Source organism: Prionailurus viverrinus, chromosome C1 (assembly GCF_022837055.1).
Source record: "Prionailurus viverrinus isolate Anna chromosome C1, UM_Priviv_1.0, whole genome shotgun sequence".
NCBI lineage: Eukaryota > Metazoa > Chordata > Mammalia > Carnivora > Felidae > Prionailurus > Prionailurus viverrinus.
Window position 1 is genome coordinate 165,875,187 of NC_062568.1, and position 22,804 is coordinate 165,897,990.

General features: G+C 41.8%; 1 protein-coding gene across 14 annotated transcripts in view; it reads right to left on the reverse strand.

Moving 5' to 3' along the window:
- Positions 1-22,804, reverse strand: part of FGGY (FGGY carbohydrate kinase domain containing) — a 425,323-nt gene that overhangs the window by 103,350 nt on the left and 299,169 nt on the right. For all 14 annotated transcript variants that reach the window (XM_047872219.1, XM_047872229.1, XM_047872228.1 and 11 more), the window contains 2 exons: positions 15,313-15,374; positions 3,115-3,262 (listed from right to left, as the gene is read on the reverse strand). In XM_047872219.1, coding sequence (XP_047728175.1) covers positions 3,115-3,262; positions 15,313-15,374 — 210 coding nt within the window. The remainder of the gene's footprint in view (positions 1-3,114; positions 3,263-15,312; positions 15,375-22,804) is intronic.

The window sequence follows — 22,804 nt, forward strand, 5'->3', positions numbered from 1 at the left end:
CCTCCCCTCTAGAACACTGCATTTACTATGGTTTTCCTGGTTCCAAACCCTCTTCCTTGCTTCACTCAGTGTCAATGTCACCTCCTGTCTGAAGCCTGTCCTGACCTCTGAGACTAGGCTGGGCAGTCATCTCCCACACATCTAGGGAGCCCTGGACAGTAAGTGGCACCTGCAGCTGGCATGCCCAGTATCACCTGTTTATATATTCTGTCTGCCCAGTCCCCCATCCCGACAGTAATAGTCCTGATGGTTGGAATTACATCTAGTTATTCTTATATCACCCAGCAACTATAAAAGGCCTGTATTAGTTCAAATATTTAATTAATTAGTTGATAAGCAAATGTCTTCATAAGTAGGATAAAATGGGAACCTCTTGGCTTCATTTACCTGGACATTAATATTGGTATTAAATACATATCATATGGATACTAAGAGCAGCAACCAATCTGTTTAATATTAGCAAACTGTTCATATGTATGTTTTTAAAGCAATACATGGTTTCTTTCTTATCTCCATGTTGACTGTCAATTAAGTACATATTAAGTACTTAGTATATGTCCAGAGAAATGTTTCAGAAGCCAAAAGAAGAAATCACATAGGTTTCCTTCTCTACTGGGAATATCCTGACAATTACAGTTGCCAAGTAGACATTCTATCAAGCACTTCCCTTCCCTCCCTTGAAACATGCTCTGTGAATATACATATTGTTGTACCTTACTGTATCTACGGTAGTGCCAGGCACTTCTAGGTAAAAAATAAATATCTACTAAATGAGTGCTGGAGATAGTAGTCACTGAAGGTTCTGACAAAGGATAACATGACAGTAGAGATTTCAGGGTGATTAGTTTGATGTTATCTGAAACTGAGGGAAAGAAATACTGGCAGGGGCAGTGCCTGGGTGGCTCAGTCGGTTAAGCATCTGACTTTGGCTCAGGTCATGATTTCATGGTTCGTGATCTTGAGTCCTGCATCGGGTGAGCTTGTGCCCCACTTCGGGTGAACACGAGCCCTAGTTCTCTCTGTCCCTCCCTCTCTCTCAAAAAAATCCCTCTGCCCCTTGTGGGATTCCTTCTCTCTCTCTCTCCCTCTGCCCCTCACTCTCTCTCAAAAAAAAGCAAGAAATACTGGGAGAAATTTTTAGTCCAGAATTTCCTTCCTTTTGTCTTACCAAGGTCACCTTCTCCTTCTAGTGATGTGATGTAAATTCATGGAAAGACAGCTATTCCAATGTAAGCCCAACCCAAGGCCAGTTACAAAAGGAAATCAGTGTTAAGAAACAGTACATGAGATGTGAGTTATGTTTGTAAAACTTTTTAAAAAGTAAACATACTAGGATCTTCTGATACAATTGGGAGTATGTCCCCGTGTAAGAAGCCTCCTTTGGTAAGCATGTACTTAGCTGTACTTGTTATAATGAGACAGGCGTTCATGAAAACATTCCATTGGCTCCTTTGGAATTATACTTTGGATTGACGTTACCTTTATAAGAATATCCTTACGGTGGCAATTCTTAAGTCTTTGGGTGTCAGGCTTGGTTTTAAGGAACAGAGAAAAGACACTGGGAGCCATGAGTCCTGCCATGCTGGGTATTGAAGCTGGGTATGACAGAAGTTGGCAAGAGAGGGAAGGACTCCAGATCCAAGGCCATGGGCTCCAGACCCATGATCATTTCACTCCACAGCCCTGCATTGTTGTGGGGTCATCTTATGAACTGGTCATGCTTCTTAACATCGTGAACATTTTAAAGGCCCATTACATTTGGCTTCAGGTATTCGTCTCCAGTTAAGTCACTCACTCTTTACCCACACAAAATGTGTTCTACCCCAACCTGTTGGTACCCAGGAGTCAGTTATCTGCAAGGGCAGCTTTCTGGCTGCAGCTTGTGGCCACATGACTCTCTCCCAACTTTCCTCTTCTGCTTCTGCAGGCCAAGTAAGGAGGCCAAGCTCATTGTCAGTGGCGCGGGCACGCTTCATGGACTCCAGACAGACATAACTTTGGCTATGTCCCATTTTATTTTCTTTTCCTGCAACTCCCCTTTTATTAGCAGAAGTTGATTGTATCAACTAGGTAATGAAAATAAAGATCAGGTCTTCCTACTGGCATCATAAAAACACTTTAAAAATCTCAATCAGTCATAAAACCATGAGTTTTGAGTCTCGAAGTTCTCAAAGCCAGCCGCCTGTTCTACCATCACTCAGTGTAAACCCTGAATTGCCAGGTTTGGCCTCCATTCTGAACTCCCACCTCCATTCACTGCACATTCTGCTTCTTGACTTCTTGGCGTCTTGACATCTTCCTGGATTCTGAATTCCTGGTTTATTTTCCTATTTGTGGCCTCTCTTGGCTTCCGGGAACTGAAGTTGAGTTCTATTTCTCTAGCTTGAACGTGCTTCTTCCAACCTCAAATACGATTCTCAATGGCTATACTACCTACACTCAGCCACCTAATCTTGCCTGGCCACCAGGGTGTTCTATCTTAGTTTAGGAGGCTATGAACTCTGCCACAAGTTGATCCTGGCTCCTAAAGGAGGGCCCAAAATCTTCTGTACCATCAGTGACCCCAAAGGTCACCAGCAGCTGAATTTATCCATCAGTGTAAGTTATTAATTTTCTTTTCCTTTTAGCAAAGCTTAATCTGAAATCCTAATAATGTTAACATGCACTCGGAACAGCTCTGACTCAGAGCTTAAGCAGACATGTGGTTATGGCAATCAAGACCATGGGTGGTAATATTTACCACTTATTTACTGGGCAGCCTGGGGATGGAGACAGAAAACATGACTCTGCAAACTGATGTGAATAAAAAATCACAAGGCAGGGGCTCATGACTTCCAGCCGCTCCACAGGACAAAGAGGCAGCAGTAGCTAAATGTAAGAAATACTGCTTTTAACGCTTTCAAGGTTGGCTCGGCAACAATGAGAACTTTCAGCAGCTCATCCTATGGAGCAGCAAGGGCCTTCGCAACAAGCGATGAATCTGCAAGAAGCCTGTGTGCCCTTGCCCCGCTTTGTTTATTTTTCCTCTTTTCCTTTCCCCTCACTTTGCTTCCTCCCAACTTTGTAGGCCTTTGGCCTGCCTGCACCTTCGTGCAAGGACTGGCTGTTACTTACCATGCCCTTTAGTGTCAGATCTGCTAAGGGAGACCGGTTGCCATGGAAGTCTGGCCAAACATGTAAATCAACAGTGAGGAAACCCACAGGCCGAGCCTTCTTAATCAGATCCAGGTGACTGTTCAAATATGCATATACACTTTGGCATCTGGAAGAGACGTTGATTTTGTTTTCAAAAGGGGGGGGTAGGGTCGGGAGGCAAACTCTTCGGCAGAAAGAAACGATCTGTACTTCCCTATCAGATCCAGAAACAAAGCAGAGTCCCCAACCTTCAGCAAAGAAACTACCCAAACCCCCAGAAACCAGCATTCTGTACTCTCAGATCATGAAGTGCCATCACCAAGAACAGGCAGCATGTCCTGGTGCAAAGCGGAAAGGCTTGGAATCAGAAGACCAGGGCCAGGAGGGGCTTTACCCCTAGTAGGTGTGTGACCATGAGAAAGTTACTCAAACTTTCTGAACCACTTTCTTCGCATCTGTAAAAACAGATATCATAATCCCTGTCCAACTTACCTCATGGTTATTGTCAAGATCAAAGGAGGCTATGCATGTGAAGATACGGTATTTTGTAAACGGGACAATAGTGGACATATGTAAAGGATTTTTAAAAAATCTGTATTGCTAATTGTAACAATAATGATGGGGTGACGAGTATAAACCTAAGTTCTTGGACTCAGCATAGGAGCTGGGCCACAGGAAGTGACAGCACAGAGGAATGCAGTTAGATCAGGAATTAGGAGACTTGATTTCCTACCCAAAGGCACCAAATGGCGTCACGTTTGTTCTTGCTCCTTTCTAAGGCTCAGTCTCTTTGGATGCAGGATGAGGGAGTCATACTACCTCTCAGTCTCCACATGTCTGGGGGAGAGGGAGACAGAGGTGAGGAGACTGAGAGCTACGGTAGTCCTGGCCCTGGCCCTCTGGTAGATCTGGGCTCAGATCGGTAGCTGGGTGACATGGGCCAGTAACTCTCCCTCTGTGAACTTCAGTTATCCCATATAAAATGGGTATCATAATACCTATCTCACGGAGCTGAATCTTACTGCAAGGCACAAAGGTTAAATTTGGTCGCCCTTCCCCTCTTTAAATGTGCTTCATTCTCAAAGTCTTGTACCAACGATTCTAGAGGAAAGTGGGTTTATCAGAGGATGGCATCCATGCTTCTTGTCACTGGTGACCTTGGAAAGATCTCACAGCTTGAACAATGGCAGGAAGAAAAGTATAGGAAATCAATGTCCAAGGGAGGGTAATATCTAAGGAACTCAAGATGACAGTATTTGAATTTCAAAAATGCTTTAGGAGTGTCGCTCAGAGATTTCTTTTTTTTTTTAATTTTTTTTTTCAACGTTTATTTATTTTTGGGACAGAGAGAGACAGAGCATGAACGGGGGAGGGGCAGAGAGAGAGGGAGACACAGAATCGGAAACAGGCTCCAGGCTCTGAGCCATCAGCCCAGAGCCCGACGCGGGGCTCGAACTCTCGGACCGCGAGATCATGACCTGGCTGAAGTCGGACGCTTAACCGACTGCGCCACCCAGGCGCCCCTCGCTCAGAGATTTCTAATTCCAGTTTTGTGACACTGTGAATGTTCCCATGGAGCCCATGAAGTTCCCAAAAGTTTTCTAAACTAACATTAAAGGAAGAAACAAACAACTAGAGCAGTGTTTTTCAAACTCTTTTGTTAAAAATTTTTCTTAATTTTTTTTAATGTTTATTTGTTCTTGAGAGAGAGGCAGAACGCAAGTGGGGGAGGGGCAGAGAGAGAGGGAGACACAGAATCCAAAGCAGGCTCGAGTCTCTGAGCCATCAGCACAGAGCCTGACACAGTGCTCAAACCCACGAATTGTGAGATCATGACGTGAGCTGAAGTTGGACGCTTAACCGACTGAGCCACCCAGGTGCCCTTGGTTAAATAAAAATTTTATGTGGAACTCCAATATAGGAAGGATAGAAAACCAAAACTGCTCCATGTAAGTGCCAGAGTGAGGGAGTATGTCTGTGTGCACGTGTGCAAGCCTATGCAAGATGCTCAAAGAAGTGAAGACAAGTGACCAAGTTCAAATTTAAACGAACCCTTCTCTGAGGGATTCTGAAGCCATATCTGTAACCCAGATCGGAAAAGACTTGTCAAAACCCACATTCGAACTCTGCTTTAGCATGATTCTCTGACAGTGTTAGGAGAGGATCCTGGAGGCCTCCCTGGAAGGTAGGGCCGGAGCCATATACCTCGGTAGAATACGATCACATCCTGGTTTTCTATTTCCCAACTCTCGCTGCTCATGGTCCAAAAGGAACATTGACCACAAAAGCCACAGGAACGTCCATCCGAGCCAGAATCCAGAGTTTGCACTGATTCTAGCAACATCCGACTTCAGAATACCATCACTGCACTTAAAGCAAAGGGCTTTTTTTTTTTTTTTTTAAAATCACACATCTATAAATCTTTTCATTTGCCTCTCAAGGAATCTCAGGGCAGGGCATTTGGTTTCAGACATCTGGGTCAATAAGAACCTATAGGCCTAATTACTATTGATTTGTCATTGTCTCATTTACCGTGGGTCTTTGCAAACAGTGAGATTCGGTTAGCCTCTTACATATATGGTCACTCATGCACTAATGAGATCCCTGGGGGACGGGCCATATGCTTACCCCTTTGACTCCTAACCTCCTCACAGCTGTATGTTTATTCTTTGAATGCGGCCATTCTCCTGCACGTTTTTCCAATTATACCTTACCATGTGTGCTATCTGAGTATATCATTCAAAATGAAATGCACTTGGAAAACATTATAATAACAAATGCACATCATTATTCACATAATTTTAACCTTACATGATGCCTTTTTTGGTTTTGACTTTGTTTCATTTTGTATTTTTTTTTTTTTATTTTTTATGTTTTTATTTTTTACCAATTCCTTCTCAAATGGCGGTCTGACCTCTCCCAGCTCGGGAATCACACATCAACTGTTTCAAGTGTGTGCTTCTCCTTCCCTCCACAACCCCCAGGCTCACGAATCTTCGGTCAGAGGGAGAAATTCCTGCTGCCCCGGTCCCACTGCATATGTTGAAGAAAACACAGTTGCAACCTTCACACAGCACATTCACTGTGTAGCAGCTGGGTGGTCAGGTACACAAATTCCCTAAGCTTCATTAACTTTTCTATATTCAGGACTAATTCTTTTCCCTTACAGGCTGCTGTGAAGATTCAATATAGAGCCTCAGCACTGTACAATGAGAGGTAATGAATAAATAGTTCCCCCTCCCTTCCCCTCGTAGGAAATTCATTTCTAGCTTTGAAACATCCAAGAGTCAGGGAAGACTGTTCACAGACTTTATTATTTATAATCTTAGATGAGGATAGCACCCCTGGAATCTCTACTCTCTCCTCCCTCTCTATAAATCAGTTAATTCTTTGGATTCTTGGGCTGCCCAGAAGTGTAGTGACCATAATTTCTAAGCAAAAATCATAATACATGGTCTAGAAGAAGACATGTATGTCCTTTCTAGGAGTTGAGGAAGTCTGTCTGTCTTCAGTTCCTCACCTCTTGACCCGCTGCAATATGTAGTCTACTGAAACTGGTCCCACAGTGAGGAACGATATAGCCTTTGCTTCCAACTCCAATGGACCATCTCCTGCCTTTATCTTACTTGAATTCTCTTTCATTCTGTACCATTTTACCACTTCTTACTCATTGGTTCTCTTTCTCTTGATTCCAGACACTATACTCCTTTGGTTTTCGTACCTCCTCTCCAGCTGGTTCTCTTTCGTTACTTGTCCCTTAAATATCTTAAGTCTCCCAGAGACTTGTCCCTCTTTCCATACCCTTGGATGATCCCATCTTCCTCTCGTGGCTCCAGGTACCATCTAGGGCTGAGGACTTTCAAAAATGCTCGTGTCTCCTGCTCATTTCTTTCCTGAGTTCCAGCTCAGAGAGCCAACAACCCAACCAATGGTTCCTCTTGGAAGTCCATTCTTGAAATCTTGCCCACTCCCAACTAGGTTTCCTACACTGCTTCCTTGGTGATTCTTCTAAAATGCAACTTGGGGTGTGGGGAGGAGGGTGTCTGGGTGAAATCAAGTCCCACTCTTGATTTCAGCTCAGGTCATGATCTCGTAGTTGGGGGATTGAGCCTCCAGGTCAGGCTCTGTGGTAACAGGCCTGTGCCTGCCTGGGATTCTCTCTCTCCCTCTCTCTTTCTCTCTGCCCCTTGTCTGCTTGCGCACACTCTCTCACTCTCTCATTTTCTCAAAATGAATAAGTAAACTTTAAAATTCAACTGTGATCATGACTCACACCCCTACCTAGAATCCTTCAGGGGCTGCTCTCCATTATCCTCAAGATAAAGCACAAACTTTCTTGTCTGGCATAAGATGTTATTCATTGTCTAGCTCTCCCTACATGGCACTGTGTTACATACATGTCTTCCAACGCAGAATACCAGAACTGGAATTTCTGGGTTGTTTACAACTCTATGTTTCACTGTACCACTGGTTTGCCAAAGGGTGGATCTCTGGAGTCATATGGACACGATGTTCCAGGCACTCTGGTCTACACCTCAGAATGGAGCGGGGAAGAGGAAAAATATCTTGGGACACCACCCCCCTTCCATGTGCCAGGCACTGTGCTGAGCAACAGTAACCACCGAGAGGGAGAAAATGGAGAATTTATTTCCTAAGTCAGCACAGTCCTCGGTCTTTCTGAGGGGACCCCAATGCCCTGAGTACTTGCTAATCCTTGCATGCAAAACAGAAGCCAAAGAAAGGCATTATGATATGTAGCTTATTTCTGTTTAAGAAACATTTCTCATTCAAGAGCCATCAAGAATTTAGTGATTATCCTGGCACATCCTAGGGGATGAAAGGTGTTAATATCATCACCCTCGTTCCATGACTGTCCTAGCTCAGGGGAGCCCAAGTAAATACTTGCTGACAGACTGATGGCCCCAGTTGTCAGAATGAGGGGCTGAGACTCAAGGAGCCATAAAGGCCAAGGAAGCAATCTGAGAACACCAGAGGAGAATGGAAAGTGAGAATAATCTTTAGAAGTGGAGTCGAAGAGGTCCCTTTAATCCTCATTTCCTCATCAGAAATCATATGACTTCACCCATATGAGGACTTTAAGACACAAAACAGTTGAACATAAGGGAAGGGAAACAAAAGTAATATAAAAACAGGGAGGGGGACAAAGCATAAGAGATTCATAAATATGGAGAACAAACACAGGGTTACTGGAGGGAGGGTGGGAGGGGGGATGGGCTAAATGGGTAAGGGGCACTAAGGAATCTACTCCTGAAATCATTGTTGCACTATATGCTAACTAATTTGGATCAAAGTAAAAAAAAAAAAGAAAAAGAAAAAAAAGAAATAAAGTTTATTGATTAAAAAAAGAATTCAATGAAATTATACATATATATGTATGTATGTATATGTGTGTGTATATATATAGGTAGATATATATATATATATATATATATAGGTAGATATATATATATATATATATATATAGGTAGATATATATATAGATATAACTATCAGAAAGAGCAGTGTCAGGAACACTGCAAGTTCTCAATAAATGTTCTTGTCTTTTCTTTTTCCTTTCCCTGCTCCAGTGGAACATACACAGCCTTTAATGAGGAGCTTTAAATGCATCTGAGATTTGGCCCATGGGGTTAGAAAGTGACCCTCAGTGGGATGACAGGAATCACAGCGGCAAAAAGAAAAAAAAAAAGGTCTGAGAAATAAATCAGATTGAGAAACACTGACTGTCCCTACAGAAATGGCAGAAAAATCCAAGAGAGTGGGAGAAAAGAAAGGTTGGGAGAGAAAACGTGGCTTGGGAAAACTTCATTCTGAAGTTTTCATCTCCAGTTTCATCTCAAGGGGCCTGAAACCAGGAGAGCACAAGAAATGATCACTTCTTGCAGTGACCTCTGTAAAAGTAACTCACAACAGGCTGGGCGTCTGATTACAGTTGTCCCCTTTTGGTAGACTGAGAGCTTGCTGACATTAGGGGCCCTCTGTTCTACTCTGTTCCTCTCTCCCCACCAAAAGGGTCTTGTATCCTCTCCACAGAGCAGCCAAAGCAATCCTTCTAAGGGAAATCTGATGGTGGCTTTCTCCTCCGGCTCAGAAATGAAAACCTTGAATAAAAGCCAGGGTCTTCATGGTTACCTTCAATGACTTCCATGGTTTGGCCTTGGCTAACTTTCAAGCCCTTATCTGTTCCCAACTCCCTCCCTGTCTGGTCCAGCCACAAGGGCCTTTATAGTCTCCTGGAGCCCCCCAAGCAGGCTGCTGCCTCAAGGCCTGGGGCCTTGCTGTTCCTCAGGTATTTTGGTATGGCTTGGGGAGCTCCAAAAACAGAAGACCCCTGTCTCAGAGCTAAGCCATCGGCAAATCTTACTTGAAACTGCAGAAACAAGTACTGATAAACAGACTTCGTTATTTTATATACTCTTGGGTTGCCACGTAACCCATTGAGTCATGGTTTGTTTCCACTTTTTATTCAGAGTCCCGCACAAGTGTCACCCCATCAAAGATGGCTTCCTCACCTGAAAGAGTTCCCATCCATCACCTCAACACCCCTCGTTCTGTCTCTTTACTCATCTCTGTTTTTGTTTAAGTTTATTTTTGAGAGAGAGAGAGAGAGAGAGAGAGAGAGAGAGAGAGCGAGCACAAGCAGGGGACAGACAGAGAGAGGGGGAGACACAGAATCCGAAGCAGGCTCCAGGCTCTGAGCTGTCAGCACAGAGCCTGACACGGGGCTTGAACTCACAAACCGTGAGAGCATAAGCTGAGATGAAATCTGACGCTTAACCGAATGAGCCCCCCCACGTGCCCCTCATCTGTTTTTCTTTAGAAAGTTTATCAACTCCTGGTGTGCAAATGTGTGCTCTTTACCTACACACACACAATTTGTATGTATCTACTGTGTATATATAATTTCCATGAAAATAGGGACTTTTTTTTAACTTTGTTCACTATTATAAATGCTCATAAGACACTCATTACTCATCACCTTTGTTCTGCTGCCAACCTTGAATCTAGCGCTTGTGGTTTGTGCCAACACCTCCCCACCAAATTCTGCTATCACCAGAACCTCCTTCTGAGACAGTGGGAGTTAAGGTTCTATAAGAGAATTAAGACAATAAAGGACAGTTTAGGGGAAAATAGCCAAAGTTATGATCAGTGTAAGGCAGTCTCTGTCTAAGGAGTGAAAGTTTGGCCTCACAGAGAGAGAGAGAGAGACTCTGGTTGCCAATTACACGCACGAGCACATCTAGTTATTGTTTACTTAATTTATAAGCTCACAAAACATCACTCTTCAGGGATGGGTCTGAGAAGATTAGGGAAAATCAAGAGTATGAAATACTAAATCTGTTTATCAGCACTTGTTCTTGCAGTTTCAAATAGGATTTGCTGATGCTAAGCTCTAAGGCAGGAGTAACCTGCACTCTGCTTTCAGAGAGCCTCAAGCTGCACCAAAAGAGACCTACAGTCTCTGATTCCCAGGGATTTGCTGTCCTTTCCAAACAGCCAAATTCACTTCAGTAAAGTCATGCCTATTTCGTCCTAAGACCTCTGTAGTCTTGGGATATTCTATTCATAGATCTGTAAGACAGAGATGCACTTTCTTTTACAAAACAATAGAAGCAACGTGAGAGGAAAGAGAACCAACATTTATTGAATACCTGCTAAATATACGAGCTGGATGTAAAATTTAAGAAAGAAATGAAGCCAAGAGTATATATAGATGGGAGCATCTTGGAAGAATGACAAAGAGAGAAGGAAAAGGGTCCAGAACCCTAGCTGTAAAGAACTTTGATGTGATAGTCTTGAACTTGAAAAGGATACTAAAAGGACAAGCCAGAGATATAGGAAGAAAACTGGGAGAAGTTAACATTCCAGAAAGAAAGCCAAGGAAAGAGAGTGTTATAAAGCAGAGGAAGGTGCGATCATTGATGCCACATCCTGCTGAGACCCCAAGGATGGGGACTGGAATGCACCCTATAGACTCAGCAACAGAGGTCACTAGGGACCTTAACCTTAACAGTTTCAGGGGTCAATGGGTACAGAATTCAAATGGAAGTGGGCAAGGGATGAGTATACAAAGTGAGGAAATAGTGACCAAGGATGGAGGCAATGCTTTGGAGAATCTTAGCTCTAAAAGGGGAGAAATACAGGGAGGTAGTAGGAAGACGGGGTAAAGTCGACTAGTATGTGGAAAGAGTTGGGATTTAAATCCAGTTGACTCCAGTTCTGAATTCTATGAGTTGCTGCTTCTGCACCACCCTGTGCTGTTGTTTCTCTGAGTCTGCACACTAATCCATAAATCTCTCTCTCTTCTTCTCTATAAAAACTATTCACATGAGGCTCATCCACAGAGTAGAGCTGTGGAAATTTTGAATATTGCATTCCAAAATCTACCTATCCCTTAGGTTTGTATTGGGCTTTAAGATCTTCAGAGACTGGCATTTCCACAATCTATTTTCATCCACATAACATCTGTAAAATGAGGTAAGCAAGGAAGTATTATTGTGGTTTTATGGGTGAGGAAACTGAGTCACTGAGACAATTATGGCAGATATGGCACAAGAATCCAGACCTCCAATTCTCAGCCCAGCATTCTGACTACTTTACCACACTTTCCGCAAGAAGGTCAGCAGGTTATGGATGACTGCTCTGCTGCTTAACCCTAGAACCACCACCACCAAAACATCCTCCACTTTTATAACCATTAGTAATAGTGGCAGAAAGAGCTGTTGTCATAATTGTCACAGTAGAGTTTACAAAGCCTTGCCAAATACATTACCTCATTAAAATCAAAACAAATTCTCAGAGGTACCCAGGGCTGGTTCTTGCAGAGTGACTACCCCATGTTCTGATGGGGAAACAAATTCATATGATGATGCGTGTTGGAAGCTGGGGTTTGAATCCAAATCTCTGAACTCCAAATCCAGTGTTCTTGTCTTTGGGTTTGTGGTTTATGAATGCTGGATTCCTTCAAGAATCTGATGAAAGTGATGGCCTCTCTTCAGAGAATTATACCCGTACGAATACAATCAACAAAACTCTGCACACAAATTAAGGGGTTCGCTCATGATCTGAAGGTAGGAACCCTTGCTCTAGGTTACATGGTCTCTAAGCCAAATAAAGTGTGAGTTGATGAAGTTACATGGTGTGATCCCTCTCAGTGGTAAGAGGGTCATAACCAGGGATTGCTAGAAGGGAAAGTTTCTGAAGCTTTCCTCAAAATCCCTTGCAGGACCATTCCTTATCTACACTCTGACAATAGACTGCTTTTTTTTTTTAAGTTTATTTATTATTTGAGAGAGAGATAAAGAGTGCGCAAGCAGGAGAAAGACAGAGAGAGAGGGAGAGCAAGGATCCAAAGTGGGGCTCTGTGTTGACAGCAGAGAGCCTGACGTGGGGCTCAAACTCACGAACCACAAGATTATGACCTGAGCGGAAGTTGGGTGCTCAACCGACTGAGCCACGCAGGTGCCCCCAGACAGCTTACGTTCTAGTATAGTATGCATCTCATTCTGCTCTGTGTAGGTGCCTCCCCTATTAGAATGTAAGCCCCTTGGTGGGGTGGAAATGTCTAATATAAGTAATGACACCCATAACGACAACTTCCATCATTACTACTTTCATTCCCTGAAAACTTAGAACAGCTTGACCCTTGTCACCATATGCTCCCCACTATTCAAACAGGCTCCGGAGTCTATGATATTAACCTCTACCTTAGACTGTCTCTCATTTTCCATGTACTTGCTACATGGGGTTTTTCTGTTAATATTATAGCATACCTTACTTTTCTAAAAAGGCCCAACAGCACTCCTGTCTTAAGCAGTTAACAAAAAATAATAAATGGATTTCATTTTGAAGTAACTTTAGACTTACAGAAAAGTTACAAAAATAGTACACAGATTTTCCTATACTCATCACCTAAGAAATTAACATAAGTACATTATTATTTTTTTGAGTTTATTTATTTTTTTTGAGAGGGTGGGGAGGGACAGAGAGAATGGGAGAGAGAGAGAATCCCAAGCAGGCTCCACACTGGCAGCACAGAGCTTGATGTGGGGCTCGAACTCACGAACCATGAGAGAGGTGTTGTCTGCCAGATCTCTCCACTGTGAAGTTACCCTTTTTCCTTTGCTATTAATGAGTGAGATACTTTGGGACTATGCATGTATCCTGCTTTGCATCATACTTTCACTCACTAATTTCAGCATCCATTGGTGATTCTTGCTTGCAACAAGTGCTGCTTGCCTAACGATGATCTTTTAGTTCCATTATTCCCTCCACATTTATTTTTTAAGGTCTATCTATTTTGAGAGAAAGAGAGAATGAGGAGGGGAGGGGCAGAGAGAGAGGAAGAGAGGAAGAGACAGAATCCCAAGCCGACTCCACACTATCAACACTACAGCCTGATACAGGGCTTGAACACACAATCCATGAGATCATGACCTGTGCCAAAACTAAGGGTCGGATGCTTAACTGACTGAACCACACAGGCACCTCTCCTCCACATTTATTAATTTCAAGTACATGGTCCTTGCAGTGCAAAGGGAAATCTGCCTTTTCTTCCCCACTTATTTCTTCAATAAGTATGGCCTCAAGGAGTCACTTTATACTATCATTACTAATTCAGTTGATCAAATTGTCCCCAAAGACCACTGAGAGATTTTTAGTGCTGGCTCCTATGCCCTTCGACAATTCTTCTTTGAGTAGTTCCTTACTTTCTGGCATCACAAAACGTTCATGTGTACATGTCCCCCGCCCTCTCTTTGGAATCGGCCATGTTTCTAAAACCTACTTTTCGGTAGAGAACACTATTTAAAAACCAGCATCTGGTGCTAGCCATGCAAACTGCTCCTAGGGGTCATTGTTTCTAGGCCATCTCAGCAGAGAACACAGGGAATATATGTATGTGTACTCACACATGAACATATATACTGGATTTATTTCTCTATAGCTATAGCTCTATCTGTACATAGCTACACCTACACACATACATACAAAATCACAATTTGATCCTAATATCTCCAATTTCCACCCACTACCATAGGGTTCATTGTAACCTTCCCTTTCCCTATTTAAGAGAAGCCTGGCTTCCATTATCCATAATATATTTATTTATTTGCTCAGTTGTGGTATACACATGACAGATTTTCAGAAGAGCTCATACAGACATTTATGAAAAACAAATTTAGGAATTAGACTATAATACTCAAGTACAGTTATTTTATCTTTAGCCATACATTATACTATCAAAACATTTTTTTCCAATTACTTAAGTTAGTTCTTTTCTTTCCCAAACCCTTCTTAGTGTGGTTATGTTATTCATTATTAATATAATACGTTTCGTTTTTGCTAACTGTATTTTACTTTGCCTATTCTCACCACATATGTATATCCTCATAACTATCTATCTACCTACCTTACCTAAACTACCTACCTAACCAACCTTGCTCCCTCCCTCCCTCCCTCCTATTTTCAGGGATACAAGAAGTATCACCATGGTTCTAAGAATTAGGGTATATCGAAAAACATACTCAAAGAAGTACCATTTCCACTATGACCCTGTTCACACTCCCCCATATTTCTACTGCATGCCTACCCACCACCTCTAGGTAACCAGTCTCGCCACTTTCTGATTTAACTTTCCTGCATTTCTCTTGCACGAGTAAGTACACATACAGTTTCTTATAGTCATCTTCCTTCTACATAAAAAGAAGGGAACTGTAAACACTTCTTTGCTTTCTTCACTTAACAACATTTCCTGAAAATCATTTTGTAGCAGTTAATATCCTCAGTTTTACAGATGAAGAGAAAGGCTTAAAGAGATTGGATAACTTGCCCAAGGTCACACACCAAGTAAGGAGTAAAGCTGGATTTGAACTTGAACCCAAGAAGTTCTGATCCCCAAATCCATGTTCCTTCTACTACATTAGAGTCTCTCAGCCAGGGTTCCTGGCATATTCTTTGGGGATCTCTAATTTCTTTGAATTCTCTTTGATCATTTTGAAAACTAATGCATGTATGTCCTGGATCATTTTATAACCAAACACTGCCAGGTATCTTCACTGCCCATAGGAACTGAAAATCACACATCTGCCTAAAGGGACTGAATGCCTTCAGTGCAGGAATGCACAGGAGCTTACAAAAGGGAACAGGGACAGCAGTTACCTGGCTGTGGCCTTGGCTTGTAGTTCAGGGAAGGCAGCATGGCCCTGCACCACGTGGTCTATCTGAAAAACAAGAGAGATGGGTCAGTTTTACAGTTTCTTGGATTTATGTTTAAGCCAGAAAGGGATATATTAAAATGTCTGTTTCTTTCCATTCTTTGTCCATAGAGGATCTATGCTAAAATGCTAACTCAACTTCAGTGTCATAGCTATTTCAGAAATTTAGCTTGGCTTAACCTACTATCAGCCTTTTGATCCACAAAACAAAGCAGTCTAAAGAAAAAAGTAGCAGGAAATGAAACTCTCAGGCTAAAGTGGCAGCAACAGATAGTATCGGGTCCCAAAAGGAGGGGTGATGACAGGAATGAGAAGGCAGTAACTCCAGGTATGGGGCAAAGGGCCTGGGTGTTGAAGCACCAATCTCCAGATCACACCATTTCCACCGCCCCATCCAAGCTGTTAGCCCAGGCAAGGTCAGGCCTTGAATTACTCACTGTGTCTTACCAAACATGGGGGGGGAGTGAAAGAGACAGAGGAGGAAGGAATACTAACTAGTTCAAACAACAACAACCACAAAGGGTTGCCTTAGAGCTGTCAAGAGGACCCCTCCTGGGGAAGTGCCCTGCAGCGTGGAGCCGCCGCAGGCACTACCCAAAATGACGAAACGGAAGAATTCTCCTCAAAAGAAACTCCAGGAAGTAGTGACAGCTAACGAATTGATCAAAAGCGATTTAAGCAATACAAAGGAACAAGAATTTAGAATAACAGTCATAAAATTAATCGCTGGGCTTGAAAAAAGCATAGAGGACATCAGAGAATCTATTGCTACAGAGATCAAGGGACTAAGAAATAGTCAAGAAGAGCTAAAAATGCTATAAATGAGGTGCAAACTAAAATGGAGGCGGCCATAGCATGGACTGAAGAGGCAGAGGAGAGAATAGGTGAATTAGAAGATAAAATTATGGAAAAAGAGGAAGCTGAGAAAAAGGGAGATAAAAAAATCCAGGAGTATGAGGGAAGAATTAGAAAACTAAGTGATGCAATCAAATGGAACAATATCTGAATCATAGGAACTCCAGAAGAAGAAGAGAGAAAGGGGCTGAAGGTGTACTTGAACAAATCATAGCTGAGAACTTCCCTGATCTGGGGAAGGAAAAAGGCATTGAAATCCAAGAGGCACAGAGAACTCCCTTCAGATGTAACTTGAATCGATCTTCTGCATGACATATCATATCATTTGCCAGTGAAACTGGCAAAATACAGGGATAAAGAGAAAATTCTGAAAGCAGCTAAGGATAAACAGGCTCTAACTTATAAAGGGAGACCCATAAGAGTAGTGGGAGACCTACCTACTGAAACTTGGCAGGCCAGAAAGGAATGGCAAGAAATCTTCAAGGTGATGAACAAAAAAAATATGCAGCCAAAAATCCTTTATCCAGCAAGTCTGTCATTCAGAATAGAAGGAGAGATAAAGGTCTTCCCAAACAAAAACTGAAGGAATTCATCACCACTAAACCAGCCCTACAAGAGATCCTAAGAGGGATTCTGTGAGTGAAACGTTTCAAGGATCACAAAGGACCAGAGACATCACTACAAGCATGAAACCTACAGACAACACTGAATGTAAATGGACTAAATGCTCCAACCAAAAGACACAGGGTATCAGAATGGATAAAAAACCACGACCCATCTATTTGGTGTATACAAGAGATACATTTTACATCTAAGGACACCTTCAGATTGAAAGTGAGGGTTAGGAGAACTAGCTATCATGCTACTGGAACTCAAAAGAAAGATGGAGTAGACATGCTTATATCAGACAAACTAGACTTTAAATTAAAGGCTGTAACAAGAGATGAAGAAGGGCATTATATAATAACTACAGGGTCTATCCATCAGGAAGAGCTAACAATTATAAATGTCTATGTGCCAAATATGGGAGCCCCCAAATATATAAACCAATTAATTCCAAACATAAGCAACCTTATTGATAAGAATGTGGTAATTGCAGGGGACTTTAATACCCCACTTACAACAATGGATAGATCATCTAGACACACGGTCAATAAAGAAACAAGGGTCCTGAATGATACGTTGGATCAGATGGACTTGACAGATATATTTAGAACTCTGCATCCCAAAGCAACAGAATATACTTTCTTCTCGAGTGCACATGGAACATTTTCCAAGATAGATCACATACTGGGTCACAAAACAGCCCTTCATAAGTATACAAGAATTGAGATCATACCATGCACACTTTCAGACCACAATGCTATGAAGCTTGAAATCAACCACAGGAAAAAGTCTGGAAAACCGCCAAAAGCATGGAGGTTAAAGAACACCCTACTAAAGAATGAGTGGGTCAACCAGGAAATTAGAGAAGAAATTATAAAGTATATGGAAACAAATGAAAATGAAAATACAACAATCCAAACGCTTTGGGATGCAGCAAAGGCAGTCCTGAGATGAAAATACACTGCAATCCAGGCCTATCTCAAGAAACAAGAAAAATCCCAAATACAAAATCTAACAGCACACCTAAAGAAAATAAAAGCAGAATGGCAAATACACCGCAAACCCAGCAGAAGAAGAGAAATAATAAAGATCAGAGCAGAAATAAACAACATAGAATCTAAAAAATCTATAGAGCAGATCAATGAAACCAAGAGTTGGTTTTTTGAAAAAATAAACAAAATTGATAAACCACTAGCCAGGCTTCTCAAAAAGAAAGGGACATGACCCAAATAGATAAAATCATGAGTGAAAATGGAATTATTACAACCAAATCCCTCAGAAATACAAGCAATTATCAGGAAATACTATGAAAAATTATGTGCCAACAAACTGGACAACCTGGAAGAAATGGAAAAATTCCTAAGCACCCACACACTTTCAAAACTCAAACAGGAAGAAATAGAAAACTTTAACAGATCCATAACCAGTGAAGAAATTTAATCAGTTATCAAGAATCTCCCAACAAATAAGAGTCCAGGACCAGATGGCTTCCCAGGGGAATTCTACCAGACATTTAAAGCAGAGATAATACCTATCCTTCTCAAGCTGTTCCAAAAAATAGAAAGGGAAGGAAAACTTCCAGACTCGTCCTATGAAGCCAGCATTACTTTGATTCCTAAACCAGACAGAGACCCAGCAAAAAAGGAGAACTACAGGCCAATATCCCTGATGAATATGGATGAAAAATTCTCAATAAGATACTAGCAAATCAAATTCAACAGCATATAAAAAGAATTATTCACCATGATCAAGTGGGATTCATTCCTGGGCTGCAGGGCTGGTTCAGCATTCGCAAATCAATCAATGTGAAACATCACATTAATAAAAGAAAAGATAAGAACCATATGATCCTGTCAATAGATGCAGAAAAAGCATCTGACAAAATTCAGCATCCTTTCTTAATAAAAACCCTCGAGAAAGTCAGGATAGAAGGAAAATACTTAAACATCATAAAAGCCATTTATGAAAATCGCACAGCTAATATCCTCAATGGGGAAAAACTGAGAGCTTTCCCCCTGAGATCAGGAACATGACAGGGATGTCCACTCTCAACGCTGTTGTTTAACATAGTGTTGGAAGTTCTAGCGTCAGCAATGAGACAAAAAAAGAAATCAAAGGCATCAAAACTGGCAAAGATGAAGTTTTCACTTTTTGCAGATGACATGATATTATACATGGAAAACCTGACAGACTCCACCAAAAGTCTGCTAGAACTGATACATGAATTCAGCAAAGTTGCAGGATACAAAATCAACATACAGAAATCAGTTGCATTCTTATAGACTAATAATGAAGCAACAGAAACACAAATAAAGAAACTGATCCCATTCACAATTGCACCAAGAATCATAAAATACCTAGGGATAAATCTAACCAAAGATGTAAAAGATCTGTATGCTGAAAACTATAGAAAGCTTATGAAGGTAATTGAAGAAGATACAAAGAAATGGAAACACATTCCATGCTCATGGATTGGAAGAATAAATATTGTCAAAATGTCAATACTACCCAAAGCTATTTACACATTCACTGCAATCCCAATCAAAATTGCACCAGCATTCTTCTCGCAGCTAGAACAAGTAATCCTAAAATTCACATGGAACCACAAAAGACCTCGAATAGCCAAAGTAATTTTGAAGAAGACCAAAGTGGGAGGCATCACAATCCCAGACTTTTGCCTCTACTACAAAGCTGTAATCATCAAGACAGCATGGTGTTGGCACAAAAACAGACACATAGACCAATGGAATAGAATAGAGACTCCAGAATTGGACCCACAAAAGTATGGCCAACTCATCTTTGACAAAGCAGGAAAGAATATCCAATGGAAAAAAGACAGTCTCTTTAACAAATGGTGTTGGGAGAACTGGGCAGCAATATGCAGAAGGATGAAACTAGACCACTTTCTTATACCATTCACAAAAATAAACTCAAAATCGATAAAGGACCTGAATGTGAGACAGGAAACCATCAAAACCCTAGAGGAGAAAGCAGGAAAAAACCTCTCTGACCTCAACCACAGCAATTTCTTACTTGACACATCTCCAAAGACAAGGGAGAATTAAAAGCAAAAATGAACTATTGGGACCTCATGAAGATAAAAACCTTCTGCACTACAAAGGAAACAATCAACAAAACTAAAAGGCAACCAACGGAATGGGAAAAGATATTTGCAAATGACATATCAGACAAAGGGTAGTACCCAATATCTATAAAGAACTCACCAAACTCCACACCTGAAAAACAAATAATCCAGTGAAGAAATGGGCAGAAAACATGAATAGACACTTCTCTAAAGAAGACATCCAGATGGCCAACAGGCACATGAAAAGATGCTCAACGTCCCTCCTCATCAGGGAAATACAAATCAAAACCACACTCAGATATCACCTCACGCCAGTCAGAGTGGCTAAAATGAACAAATCAGGAGACTGTGGATGCTGGCAAGGATGTGGAGAAATGGGAACACTTTTGCACTGTTGGTGGGAATGCAACCTGGTGCAGCCGCTCTGGAAAACAGTGTGGAGGTTCCTTAAAAAATTAAAAATAGATCTACCCTATGACCCAGCAATAGCACTGTTTGGAATTTACCCAAGGGATACAGGAGCGCTGATGTATAGGGGCACTTGTACCCCAATGTTTATATCAGCACTTTCAACAATAGCCAAATTATGGAAAGAGCCTAAACGCCCATCAACTGATGAATGGATAAAGAAATTGTGGTTTATATACACAATGGAATACTACTTGGCAATGAGAAAGAATGAAATCTGGCCTTTTGTAGCAACGTGGATAGAACTGGATAGTGTTATGCTAAGTGAAGTAAGTCATACAGAGAAAGACAGATACCATATGTTTTCACTCTTATGTGGATCCTGAGGACTTAACAGAAGACCATGGGGAGGGGAAGGGGGAGAAAAAAGGTGGAGAGGAAGACAGCCAAACCATAAGAGACCCTGAAAAACTGAGAATAAACTGAGGGTTTATGGGGCGTGGGAGGGAGGGGGGGTGGGCGATGGGCATTGAGGAGGGCACCTGTTGGGATGAGCACTGGGTGTTGTATGGAAACCAACTGGACAATAAATTTCATAAAAAAAAAAAAGAGGACCCCTCCTGATTGAAAAGTTAGCACGTGAAAAAAAAAATACAAAAAAGAAAGAAGAGTTATCACATGAGAAACTGGGACACAGCTCACCAAGGATAGAAATGTCTAGGCTCTGTGGACAACTACCTTCTTCTCATTTGAAATCGCGTCTCTCTGATTTTATTCCTTAATCCACTAGGTAGCTCTAAACAAAATAATATATAACAGTATCAGGAAGGGAAATGTTTTCCCATGATGCTACCACCCTGCTTGCTAAAACACACCCAACACTGTACTTGTGTTCCTGAACCTCATCTGTGTGTCTTCCCAGTGTTCACATGAGTGTCCAGGACTCCAAAACCATTGGGACCAATTTATTTTCATTGAGACTATGAACTGATTGGTTATTCTGGCCTCATGGAGATAGGATCTCTAAGCATGTTTCCTAACATGTATAAAGGGGAGGAGAATTTTTTCTGGAGCCACGGAGGCCAGGTCTGGGTTCTGGCTCTGATACCACTTAGCTGTGTGACTTTGTGTAAGCCATTCAACTACTCTGAGTCTCAAAAACCTCCTGTGCCCTCCCCCAGCCTCCCTTTAAAACAGGGGTGCTGGATATCAACAGTGTCTACCACAATGTCAACAACAGTGTAAATACCATCCCCCTAAAATTTACTGACTCATTTACCATACATCAACACTGAGCTAAGCATTTTACATCATTTTCTCATATATTCCTTACTCTGCTTGCAGGAAAAAGATACTATTCTCTATTATGGAGATGAGAAAACTGGGACCGAGAGAGACTAAGCAACTTGCCCAAGGTCAGAGGGAGTAAATGACGGATCTAGGTTTCAAACTGAGAAGGTCTTCCTGTATCTAAAGTCCTTGTTCTTAACTACTATGCCATAATGTCTACCAAACTTGCAGGTATACGTTGCTGAATTCCATTTATACAGTAATGCAGAAATGCTCAAACTAATATCAAAGCAATTGGTCATTTCAGTGGGAAAAAACTATGCAGGTTTCGAGTGTTAACTTCCTACAGGTTCAGCTTTGGGTTACTGTGATGGGGTGCGTCTGGACCTTAAAGAGTTGCATCAGTGATGGATAAGTAAAGTCATTACTTGATTTGATGCTAATTTCTATAGGAACACCTTCTGAGTTCAGACAAGGGAGATTTAAATGAGTGTCCAGTGAGAAGCACAGAAACTAGCATGTGTGGTGTGTGCATGAATGTAGTTATTTAGTATTTAATGAATGCCTAATGCATCAGGTACTGGGACTAGGTCCTGGGAATACAGCAGAAAGTAAGAAATACAATACATGTAATACATAGTAAAATAAAGAAGTCATTAATTTGGCAATTATTTTTAATTTTTTTTTTCAACATTTATTTATTTTTGGGACAGAGAGAGACAGAGCATGAACGGGGGAGGGGCAGAGAGAGAGGGAGACACAGAATCGGAAACAGGCTCCAGGCTCTGAGCCATCAGCCCAGAGCCTGACGCGGGGCTCGAACTCACGGGCCGCGAGATCATGACCTGGCTGAAGTCGGACGCTTAACCGACTGCGCCACCCAGGCGCCCCTAATTTGGCAATTATTAAATAGGTGGGAGAGGCAAGGCTTCAGCTGAGAGGCTGAGAACAGGCAGCTTGGAGGAGGAGGGAGCCAGGGGCAGGATATGCTGGGAACAAGGCTGTGATGACTAGATATGGAGATGCAAAGACATATATGATTGTGGACAGTAAGGAAACTGGTGAAGTCCCGAGCCTGGCATATCATTGCTGCTCAGGAAGTGTTTGTGCAAAGATGTGGGAGGCAGGAAGCATAATGGAGGCACATCATATACTCACACAGTGCCATGTATTCTGGAAGCACTACCATATA